This window comes from Echinops telfairi, unplaced genomic scaffold, assembly GCF_000313985.2.
Source record: "Echinops telfairi isolate 266 unplaced genomic scaffold, ASM31398v2 ScPeMD7_7417;HRSCAF=8455, whole genome shotgun sequence".
Classification (NCBI taxonomy): domain Eukaryota; kingdom Metazoa; phylum Chordata; class Mammalia; order Afrosoricida; family Tenrecidae; genus Echinops; species Echinops telfairi.
Genome location: NW_022111317.1, coordinates 3,341,713 through 3,354,018, shown reverse-complemented (window position 1 = coordinate 3,354,018; position 12,306 = coordinate 3,341,713). Strand labels below are relative to the sequence as shown.

The 12,306-nt window shown below is 54.4% G+C and overlaps 1 protein-coding gene across 1 annotated transcript; it reads left to right on the top strand.

The window, feature by feature from the left end:
- The first annotated feature begins 8,946 nt into the window (after positions 1-8,946).
- On the top strand, positions 8,947-12,077 carry LOC101649339 (glutathione S-transferase P). Its single transcript, XM_045297265.1, has 7 exons — positions 8,947-9,014; positions 9,277-9,312; positions 9,603-9,709; positions 9,812-9,899; positions 10,242-10,345; positions 11,251-11,358; positions 11,590-12,077. Coding segments are annotated over exons 1-7 (633 nt in total). The 5' UTR covers positions 8,947-9,013; the 3' UTR covers positions 11,779-12,077.
- The last annotated feature ends 229 nt before the right edge of the window (positions 12,078-12,306 follow it).

The window sequence follows — 12,306 nt, the reverse complement described above, 5'->3', positions numbered from 1 at the left end:
GTCACCAACTGTCAGCCAGGTCACCAACCGTCAGTCCCCAGCTCCAGAGATGTATATTCCAATCGTGTAGTCTTAAAGGAACCTCAACTTACAGCGACACAGTCCACAGGCTAGGCGTCCCACAGGTAGTGTAGCCTGTAATTGAGGTACAGAACAAGCAAGGCAGCCGCACACTGGTCCGATGATCAAAGAGTGAGAGACGAGAAAGGGGAGGCTCACTGAGCCATTTACCTCTCCGCCCTTCAGTTAATCCCACTTGTGTTTATCGGCCAGGCTGGCACCATAAACTACCTATCTCACTAGGGGATGAGAATGATATTACAGTTGAGTCCCAACTACAGTTTACTAAACAGACAATAACACAGATACGAGAAGTCTGCCTAAAGGCCCGGGAAAAGATCATTCCATCAGGAGAGAGAAAGCCGAGTTACACAGCTATAAAACAGCGGAATGATGAATCCTATGCTGACTTTGTGTCCCGTTTGGAAAAGGCTATTTCCAAGTGTGTAAAGAATGTCCAGGCAGTAAGAGACCTACTGCATAAGCTATCTTACGATTGCTCTAATAAACACTGTAAAAATGCCTTGTGTCCCTACAGGGAACAGGGCACACTGTTGGATTATCTCAGAATATGCAGGAATGTAGAGAAAGAAGAATACAAGGCCCATCTCATGGCAGCTGCCCAGGCAAATTACACCAAACCTAGAAGAACGTGCTTTAGTTGTGGGAAGACAGGTCATCTTCAAAGGGATTGTAGGCAGCACTGGTCAATCAGCCTGGCCACAGAGAGCAGCCTGTGTTTGAACATGATCCAGGGCCATTGAGATTGCACCCAAAAGACCCTGAACTTGGCCCTCGCTGCAGGAAGGGGACTCACTGGGCGAGTCAATGTCACTCAAGATTCAACAGTAAAGGATGACCTTCAGCAAAGGGTTCCCAGTGGGAAAATCGAGGAAGGAGCTTGATTCAAGCCTAACAGAGCTCAGAAGGTAAAGCCTCTGCCTAACCCAGCAAAAGAGTCTTTGAATGGCAATCACAGGTATCCCCCCATCTCACAGCAGGAGCCTCTTATTGAAAGAGTAATACAGTTTTTGTCAGGAAGATTTAACCTAAGTACTCAAGGAATTCAAATGGATACTGGAGTTGATCAAAGTTGTGAAGGAAAGCTAAACGCTGTCATTAAATCAGAAATTATCAAGAGCGGAAATTGGGGTCCACTACCTAAAAGAACTATAGGGTGTTGATTAGGCAAGTTTAATCTAAATTCTCACGGTGTTCAGATTGTTGCTGGAATTATGGCTCAGGATTAGGAAGAAATGAAGGCAGTGATGAAACCTGATATAATGGTTCACCTTCCTCATTGGCCCTCTCCCAAACATGATGTTCTTTTCTACCCTTTGACCTTTTCTGGTGACGCGACCCAGCTCTCACCGGCCAAAAGAACAAACGGATCTGTCCAGGAAGAAGGGCTGCCAGAACACTCCTTGGAGGCCAGGCTGGCCAGACTTTGCTTCATGTACTTCAGACAGGTGGTCAGGAGAGGCCAGTCCCTGGAGAAGGACATCGTGCTTGGTAAGGCATGGGGGCAGGGATAGAGAGGACGGCCCTCAAGGAGATCCACACAGCGGCTGCAACCATCACACGTAAGCGCAATTGTGAGGATGGAACCGTGTTTAGATGTTGTACAAAGGGTCGCTGTGTTAGGCCGGGTGGACTAGAGAAACACATCCACAGACACTCAGATGTGCGTGAGAAGGAGCTTTACATCAAGAAGTAACTATAGATCAAGCAAACATCCAGCCCAGGCCAGATCAAGTTCATAAGGCCGGTACTAGTCCCTCAGTCTCTCTTCAGACCCGCGTCGTCACACGCAATGATGCAGAATGCAGGAAGATCGCAGGCCAGTGGTTACAAAGTCATGTGCATCCAATGGCGAAGTTCATCACAGGGCTCTGACAGCAACCAGGGTCATCTGGCAAGAAGGTGGAGGCAGAGAGAGAAGGGGAGGCCCCCTGGGCCCTCCTTATGAGAAGGCCATGCCCACAAGGAGGCACCATCAGGCTGTGACCTGATTGTCAGGTTGACTATCACCCTTATACTTTTATACAACTTCACGTGCACTGAAACTATGTAACTCCCAGTCACCATGAGGTGGAAGGGACTTGAGGGCACCTAACAGCAACGGAATCTCACCATCCTCACTTCTAAGGAACATTCTGCCTATATTTCTTCGAAGACTGCTTTGTTCTCTCGGCAGTCCCAAGGTACTCGATATTCGGCACCACGTACATCTAACATCAGTCCTTCTGTCTTTCTGTTCTCAGGATCCAGCTTCCACCTGCCGATCGGGGGACCGACTGAAATAGACCATGGCTGGGGTCAGGCCCACCTTAGTCATCGAAGCTCCATCTGACCTTTGAGAACTTTCTGTAGTACAGCATTTGACTGCTTGTTCCTGGTTAGGAAATCAGGTATCCACAGAAACTTCAGGAACCCGGTGGTTCAGAGGAGTAAGCATTGGGCTGTCAACAGAAAGGTTGGCAGTTCAAGCCCACCAGCCGCTCCAAGGGAGAGCGATGCTCCACTCTGCTTCCATAAGGGAAACCCTATGGCACAGTTCTACTCTGCCCCATAGGGTCCATCCGAGTCAAAATCCACTCGACTTGGTTTCCGTTGGGTAAGAACGTGACATAGGGTCAGTCAGAATGTTCAGAAAAGGGTTTTGGGAAAAATGGCAATTTATGTGGGGGGAAATAAAAGTAGATTTCCTACCTAAGACCGCACGCCTCTAGATCAGCGGTTCTCAACCTGTGGGTCTCGACCCCTTTGGGGGTCCAACGATCCTTTCACAGGGATCGCCTGATTCATCACAGTAGCAAAATGACAGTGATGAAGTAGCACTGAAAATAATTTTATGGTTGGGGGTCACCACAGCATGAGGAACTAATGTTAGGGACCTGGAGCAATCACCCTTTTAATGGAAGGAGATCAAACACAAGGCTGCAATTACAGAAGAGGTTTTATTATGCTAGCTTAAGCCAGGACTTGAGTCCTCAGGTGCTTAACTGCGTGCACTGTTTTGGACAAGAGCCCCCACCAAGCCAATTCCAAAGTATTTATTTACAGGTATACGAAAGGGGCATTCCCAGCCCCCACCCCCGCCCTCCTGTCAATCCACTGATTGGCTCATCTGAGGTAGGTTGGCAGTCTGGTCCTTTGTGTAGTTCCTGTGCTGGCCGTGTGGTCCTCCCCTCGGAGTCTGGGCTCGCTGTGTCGTTCCCGGGTTGGCTAGCCTCAGTCTCTGGGTACGTCCTACTTTGCACTGCTAGGAAACATGAACCCACAGCCTGCCCGAGCTCCCGGAGCCAGTCATGGGGGCAATCTGGCTTTACACTGTAGGAAAGGGTCGCAGCATTGGGGAGGTTGAGAACCACTGTCCTATATGGATTCCTGGTGTCGGTGTGAAAGGCAACATGATACAGCTGAGGAAACCGATCGACAATATTGCTGTGATCCAAGATGGCAAAGAAAGACTTAAACAACATTTCAAAAGTTTCTCCTCTTCTTCCCCAGACCCCGAGGAGTTTGAGGACGCAAAAATTTAGAGGTTCTATTCAGAGGAGCCAGAGAAAGGTGAGGTTTTCTACTCCCATAGAGATGGGCGGTCTCAGAAACTCACAGGGGCAGTTCTACTCTGTCCTAGCGGGTCGCTCTAAACGACTCCATGGCGGTGCACTTGGCCTTGGGTTTGGTTCAGTGAAGAACCACCTGGGGCAAAGTTCATGCGGACTGAGCTGTAGCAGGTACTTACCATGCCTAAAGCCATCCAGAGAGCCTATCTACAAGACTTCCGGTGGGGCGGTGAGCCTATGTACAGGACTTCCGGTGGGACGGTAGTGGTGATAGAACAGCTGAATGAATGAGTGCCAACCGAAGGCCGAAACTGGCAGGCGGTGCTGTGCCAATGTGGTGACTCCGGTGCTGCGGCCAGGGACAGCTCTCCTCTCGCCCCCAGCTCTCCTTCTCCCCATGAGGTAGAAGTGGGCGCTGGCGGTGTGGCAGCCATCCCGATGGCGACCTCCTGCGGGGACACTGGCTGGCGGAAGATGAGTTCATCTTTGAGCACGTGGGCCTCACCCAGGACGTGGGCACCACTAGGTTTCTGATCTGCGCGCAGTGTGAACTTGGACCCATGGGTTGGCGCTGCTGTCTCGAGAACACTTTCTAGGGGGCCTGGGAATGGCTTTCTCAGGAGCAAATGAAGGGAGGGGCCCTCATCTCCACTCCCAACTGTACAAACCAGCCCCCACAAGGGCTGGCACTTCAGCTGACCGAATTGTTCTGCACCTTCTCTGTCCATGAGGAGTCCCAGCGGGTCCCACCGGTGGCACACACACAGGAGTGAGCCCCTCTTGCTTTCCATCACATCTCACCTCCCCCCAGGTGTGGGACAGGACAAACATTTCTCCCCCCTCGCGCCTCTGCTCTGGCTCCATTTTGCCTGGAACTTCTTGGTCTAGCCACCATGACACATGTCAAGTGATGCTCCTGTGCTCTTGTTTGATACGCCGAGATTTTCCCCTCTTAAGACAGCACACAGGTGTGTGAGAGGCACTGCTGTCTGGCTAACCCCGCAGCTACAGTATTGAAACCACTCATCAGAGACACAGCACTTGGGCACACCTCCAGCCCCGGGCTTCAGAGCTGCTTCTCCAGGCTGGAAGTGACTGTTGATTGTTCAGATGAACTCTGCCCCTTCCTTTCAAATCCCAATGAGGTTTCTCTATAGTAACTTCTGACTGCTCTACCCGGAAGTTGAAAACTGGGTTCTCAACCCTATCTGGTAGTCGATCCAAATTACACAAGCGCTTACAGTTCCCGCTCATCTGAACAGGTAACTGTTTTCCTTTGTTCTTGGGAAAGAGTTCTTGGAAGGACAGGATCATCAATCACTAAACCCATCAGCAATAGCTGCGCCCATGGGCTATGAGGGTTTGGGTTCATTTGGAATCAGGACAGGGTGGTTCCAGACTCAGAACAACTCTCTCCCTGGGGCTCTAACAGTGGGGTGTTATCATGATCACTTGTTTAAGTGACATGATTTCCAGTAGCTCTGTCCATTCTCTTCTGAAGTGACTCACCTTCTTATTAAGGAATCCCGAAAACCATGCTTCCACGGTCCTCTAAGTTTCGAGAGATCTACAATTGATAGAGGACTAAATAAAGACTTTAATATCTTCAGTTAAAAAAAAAAAAAAAAGACTTCCTACAGAGCAGGCAGCCCGCCCAGTCGAAAGGTCAGAGGCTATAAACTGGAAATTCCTGGCAGAAAACAAATCAATCCAAATCCAAATCCAATAAGCATGTGAAGAAAACCAAACCGAAAGCAACCCACTGCAATCAAGACCACTTGACTCACAGCGAGGCTATAGGGCAGAGGGGAACTGCTGCCTGGGGTTCTTGGGACTGTACCTCTTGATAAAAGCATAGAGCCTCCTCTTTCTGCCATGGAGCAGCTGGCAGATTCAAATTCCTGACTGTGTGGCTCAAAGTCCAATACCTAACCTACTACACTACCAGGGCTCCAAGCACATGGGGAGATGGTCGACATCCTTAGTCAGGAGAGAGATGCAACTCAAGAGTCAGCAAGCACATTTCATCCGCCCACTGGACTGGCGGATGTCCCAAAGCGGTGCGGCACTTACAACATCTCCTGTCAACTTGTGAAGGGGTGGGGTCTAGCCTGTCGAAGGTGCTAAATAACTCACAGGAGACGAGATACACACGTAGACGCTCTGCTTGTCTTCCTGCTGACAGCTACATGGAGACCCCTGATGGAACCAGAGCCCTGGAGCTGGAGCAGCCACAGGGAGACCCACTCCACCACTGAGACGCTTCCACCGCCACTGGATCCACTAGACTTTCCACCCTCTGGCCTGTGATCTCCCTGCATTCAGTGTCATTGCATGGCTGCGTGAGTCTGCAGAAGAATTTATGAACTAATATGGACATATGGGCTAATATCAAACGTATGGACTTGATCTGGACTGGGCCTGGATGTTTTCTTAAAGTACAATTGCTCTTGGATATAAAGCTCTCTCTTACACACACATGAGTGTCTATGAATCTGTTTCTCTAGTCCACCCAGACTGACACAACGGGTATTTTATTTATGTCTTTGCTTCTGCCTCCCTCCTGGCTTATTTTTAAGCAAACAGGTGTTCACATACCTGGGAGGCACCAGTTCCACGGCTGAGCACGCATCCGGAACAAACTTTCAGGTGGCCTGTGCATGGTGGTGCAGGCAGGAGTGAGCCCCTGGAAGCGGGAGGGTAGGGTGGGGTGGGGGTGGGGATGGGGAAGGAGGTATCTGAGAGGAGAGGAAGGGATGGGACAGGGACATGAGACAAAGGAAGCACATACATAGGGAAGCACATACAAGAGGCCTTCAAAAAGTTTGTGGGAAAGTGGGATTTTCCCATCAAGTGTTTGAAGCCCCCTGGTGGAGACAAAGAAGCTGCACACCCTCACAGCAGACTGGGAACCATAGAACTGGGCTAGAGAGAGAGCTCGTGCACACACTCACACTCACACACACACTCACACACAGAAAATGGGCCAGTAGTCATGACATGGGTCCAGAGAGGGCCAGACAAGTTGCTGAAGTGAATCATGGAAATCTAAGGTGCACAGGGTGGAGGGTGGGAAGAGCTACTGCTCCCACACCCCTCTGCACACAGGGTGGCTGTGAGGCTCATCTTCCCTCAGAATCAGAGGGGACAGAGCCAGGGACAGGGCCGTGGGAGGGAAAGCCAGGGCCACACAAGCTTTAATCACTTGCACAGCTCCCAACTGGTGTGGGAAAGACCTTGAGGAGAGAAAAGGCAGAGGGGAAGGGAGGGGCTCCCTGCACTGGGGCGTGACAGTGAGCCTGCTGGAACAAGTGGTCAGCAGAGCTAGGACTGCCTGCTAGGCCCTGGGTAGGGGGCTCTGCTGTGTGTGTGTGTGTGTGTGTGTGTGTGTGTGTGTGTGTGTGTGTGTGTGATGTGGGACTTGGTGTGGGACTTTGTGCATGACAGTGTGATCAAGACAGTGTGTGTCAAAGGGTGAGTGTGTGTTCGAGTGTGCCATCTTGTGTGTGAAAGGACTGTGTGTATCTGATGGAGTGTGTTTCCAAGTGTGCACAGGTTGTGTGTGTGTGAAAGAGAGAGAGAGAGAGAGAGAGAGAGAGAGAGAGAGAGATGCCTAGGGTACGGGAAGTCCTCTTAGAATGGGCTTCAGGTTTGCCAACTGGAAAGAATGTAGCAGACCCTCTCCCCATGAACTTGCAATTGTATCTTTACTTTGTTTTCCTTCATCTTGAGGTAGCTCTTTGATTCCCAGGCCTGGAGGTGCCGCAAGGATGCAGCGAGGGAAATATGGGAGAGAGGGAGGCAATGTGTGCCTGTGAAGGAGGAGGGGAGGCGAGAGATCCTGGTCACACCCCAGGTACAACCTGGAGAAAATTCTGTGGCCCCCAGAGCTGGGCCAGCACTGAGGGTGACTCCCCACTGCTCCGTGACCGGCCCCCAACAAACTAGCACTGCTCTTGGGGTGCTTCTGAGTTTGTGAGCCGCTAGCTGGCCAGAGCCTGTCAGCCCATCAGCACAGGGCCAGCAAGAAAGTGCCCTGAGGTCATCGGCCACATAAAAATGAGCAAATACGTTGATGTTGTTTTTCTAGCTGCTTCCGTCCTGTGCTAGGTGAGGGGGGGGTGTCACATTCTCCTCACCCCATCCCACAGCTCAGCTGAGCCCCAGACTGGGTTTTCTATCTGCCCGGGAACCCCTTTTGCCCCAGTCCCACAGACACCTGGACCCACCAGGCTCAAAACAGAATATATATCCCAGGAGTCCTGGTGGCATTGTGGTTAGGTGTTGGGCTGCTAACCTTTGAAAGGTCAGCAGTTTGAAACCACCAGCCCCCCCACCCTAGGAGAAAGATGAGGAGGCTGTACTTCCGTAAAAGAGTTACAGTCTCAGAATTTTACAGGGGGAGTTCTACCCTGTCCGCTAGGGGAGGTCTTTGCAGATGTCACCAAGTTAAGATGAGATCAGACTGAAGGAGCATGCACCTTTCTGGTGGTGTGGTGGGTTACAAGTTGGGCTACGAACCACAAGGTCAGCTGTTCTAAACCAGCTGCTCCGCCGAGAGAGAAAGATGAGGCTTTCTACTCCCTTAAAGAGTGACAGTCTCAGAAAGTCACAGGGGCAGTTCTACCCTGTTTTCTGGGGTCACAATGAGTCGGCATTGATGTGATGGCAGTGAGTTTGGTTTTTGGAGAGGAACCTTAGTCTCCCTCGAGCTTCTACCCCACTTCCTTAGGGTCCTCACAACTTCACAGGCACCCCGTCCAGTCACTTCCATCCAGATGGGAAGTTGCTCAGGGTCCAGCGAAAGTCTGAGTCACAACCTCCCCCTCCCATCCACCCGCCTCATGGGGCCACCGCAGGCCTGGCTGCCCCTCCACTGCTGTGGGGGGCGGTCCCCAGGATCAGGGACCTGAAGCCACAGAAGGGGGTCTGGGGAAGACAGGTGGGGTAAGCAGTCCCTGCCCTCTGCAATCCTTTAATCTCCAAGACACCACAGCCGCCGCCTCCAACAATCGCTGACACTTTCTTTACATTCAGGATAAAATAGGCATGAAATGAATCAATCAATCAATCAATAGGCATGAAATGCCACTTTAAAATACATATTGTAAATTCTCAAAAACCACGGCTTGCGTAACGGGACGCGGGGGTGGGGCTGAGCCACCCTGTGCGGGCGCCGTTTGGAGCGGGTTGTGGGGCCCGCCGGGGCGGTCCCGGGGCGCCCTCCCAGGGACTAGATGCTGGCCCTCCGGGAGGCGGAAGGTCGCGCCGTGCCAGCGCGGTGACTCAGCGCAGGGGCGGGTCCGGGGCGGAGCGACCCTTATAAAGCGCGGGGTCCGCGGGGCCTGAGGCCCAGCTCCGCCATTGTCTGCGTCGCCAGCAGTGAGTGGATCCGCGCGGCGCCTGGGCCCCGGGGGCGGGCGGGGGGACGGGGCACCCCCAACACGGGCAGGGGTCCCTGGGTGCCTGCAGCCGGGCTCCCGGGAGGTCCGGACACTTCCCAGGCGCAGTGGCACCGAGGCCAGTTTTGCAGGGGCCCTGAGAGCTCTAAGCTGGGCGCGAGGCCCCAGGGAGGGCAAGCATTGCACGCCCGCCCCAATACCTTCCTCCCAGGCGCTAATACACTTCTCTTTGTCCCCTGTAGTGCCACCCTACACCATCGTCTACTTCCCCGTTCGAGGTAGGGGACTGTGGGGGTGCAGCATGGTGGGAGCTATGGGGGTGCAGCATGGGCAGGGGCTGTGGGGGGCAGCATGGCAGGGGAGGGCAGCATGGCAGGGCCTGGGGGCTTCATCTCAGGAACCTTAACCTCCTGGGGGATCCAGGCCCATTTTCCCCTCTCCCACATGGCTCTCAGCCTCCTTCCCCAGCGCTGCCCAGAAGCCCGAATGCCTGCAGCCCCCCCTCCCGTGGGCTGTGAGATGTGCTGCCTGAACACCCTCGTGCGGCCCCCCCACCCCGTGTCCCCAGGGCGCTGTGAGGCCATGCGCATGCTGCTGGCTGACCAGGGCCAGAGCTGGAAGGAGGAGGTGGTGACCAAGGAGACTTGGATGCAGGGACAGCTCAAGGCCTCTTGTGTACGTGTCTGAGTGTGCTGGAGTGGGTGGGCAGGACTGGCCCCGGGGCACTACGCTCAGGCCCCCTCACGGATCCATTGCTGTCCCCCTCACCTCCCCCAGCTGTACGGGCAGCTCCCCAAATTCCAGGACGGGGACCTCAGCCTGTACCAGTCCAACGCCATCCTGCGGCACCTGGGCCGCTCCCTGGGTGAGTCCTGGAGGCCTGGGCTGGGCTGAGGTGTGGCAGCCAGTGATCCCGAGCCGCTCTTTCCGCTGGCCACCTGGGTCAAGCTGCCCAGCACTCCTGTGGCCTGGAAAGCCGTGAGGACTCGAGGCCCACCAAGGGTTTAGAACAGGCCCAAGGTCAAGCCTAGTCCTGCCTGCAGTCCCCCTGGCTGTCCCCCACTGAGCCCGGGATCCCATTGCCCCCCCACCCCCCATGCTCTCCCCTCCCCTGCATCCGCTCACCACCAAGCCAAACACGTGCTTATCAGGGGACTGGTCACTGGTTGGTCAAGTGCCCAGTCATGCCACCCGCTCCCACCCCCAGGCCTCTACGGGAAGGACCCTCGGGAGGCGGCGCTGGTGGACGTGGTGAATGACGGCGTGGAGGACCTGCGCTGTAAATACGGCTCCCTCATCTATACCAACTACGTGAGTCCCGGCGTGCACTGCGCTGCGCTGGCAAGAAGCGAGCAAGGGTCGCCAGGCCTTGGCACAGCCTGGGCTGGCCAAACCTGGTGGCAGAGCTCACGTGCTGGACCTCCCTGCCTGGGGACCAGCCACAGACACATTGTCGGCAGTGGCAGAGTAGGCCAAGGACAGGCAGCCTTGACCGTTGTGAGGGAGGTTCGGGGGGCTTCCTGGAGGAGGAGCAGACGACTCAGCCATTCTGGGAGGGAGAGCAGGCTCTTACAGAGGTGCTCTCATCTTTGGGGACCTGGTAACAGGATAGCAGAGACCAGGCATGTGTGCTTTATGTGTGCTTGCATGTGTATGCACAAGCATGTGTATGTGAACATGGATACACGTTTGAGTATGCGCACACCTGTGTGATATGCGTGCATGAATGTCACGAGCACACGAGTGTGCACACAAATATGTGTGCATGTATTTTCAAGTGCTGCATGCATGTGTTTAACCAGGCACACAAGTGGTCGGATGCTTTGGAGCGTGGCTGCATGCATGTTAGACTGTGTGCATGAATGTAACCAGTGTGTTCTTGCACATGCACACATGTGTTTGAATGTGTGAGCATATGTGTACATATGTGTGAGGGTGGGAATGTGGGTGGTATGGTGTGTGCCCTCTCATGGGCAGTGTGGCCATGGGGGAGGGTGAACAGGGCCTGGCTCAGGTGAGAGGTAGGTCTGGAAGGGTCCTTGGAGGGCCAGCTTATCTGGGAAGGCAGACCTGGGTGGAGGAATTAGCTGCCATGGGCAAGGCTGGGTGTGGGCACGAACCCGTCTCGGAACAGACAGAGGGACAGCCGAGGGCTGAGCCCAGCTGGGGTGGACGGCCACCCAAGCTCAATGGTACATATGGCATTTTTTGGACAGGAGGCTGGCAAGGAAGATTACCTGAAGGCACTGCCTGGGCACCTGAAGCCCTTTGAGACCCTGCTGTCCCAGAACAAAGGGGGCCAAGCCTTTATCGTGGGCGACCAGGTGAGCACAGGCCCTGCCTCACCCCTTCTGAGTCACCATCTCAGAGGGAGAACAGGTGTGGTGGCCTTGAGAGCCAGTCAAGGTGGATGCTGACCCAGCCAGTCGGCTCCACTGCTGAAGCCCTCTGGCCCCTCTGCCCACTGAATCCAGCTCCTCTTCCCTCTGCCCACTGAAGCCCCCTGGCCTTTCCGCCCCCTGAAGCCCCTGGCCTTTGTGCCAACTGCTCCTCAGATCTCCTTTGCCGACTACAACCTGCTGGACCTGCTGCTGATCCACCAAGTGCTGGCTCCCAGCTGCCTGGACGCCTTCCCCCTGCTCTCCGCCTACGTGGCACGGCTCAGCGCACGGCCCAAGCTCAAGGCCTTCCTGGCCTCCCCGGAGCACGCCAACCTCCCCATCAACGGCAACGGGAAACAGTGAGGGCCGTGGGAGCCTTGGGTGGCCGTGGGGGCCACCTGCCTGCCTTTCCTGGCCCACCACCAGCCAGTGCTGTCAAGACACTTCCCCTTCGAAGGGACCCCCGTCCAAGAGGGCAGAACTGCTCCCGGGTTTCTCAGGCTGTCAATCTTTATGGAAACCCGACTGCCCCATCTTTCTCCCTTTGGGGAGCTGGTGGGTTTGAACCGCTGAGTTTTCAGGTTAGCACCTGAGTGTGTAACCTGCGGTGCCCCCGGGCTCCTTCTCCTCCCTTTCCTGGAGCAATAAAAGTTGTCTGAGAAGTTGGCTGTGAGCCTTGTTTGTGGTTGGGGCTCTGGGACCTCCTGCTGTCTGGCGGGAATGAGGGACTGGGCGGGGCTTGAACAGGTGGAGCGGCTTTTTGGAAATGGATCCAGGCTGTGTTCAAAAACAGGAAGAGGATTAAAAAAAACAACGGGAGAGAGGCCCCACGTGGCCCAAACCTGGAGGATTCTGGGAATATGCTCTCTGGCCTGGGGCTGCCTGTCAGGG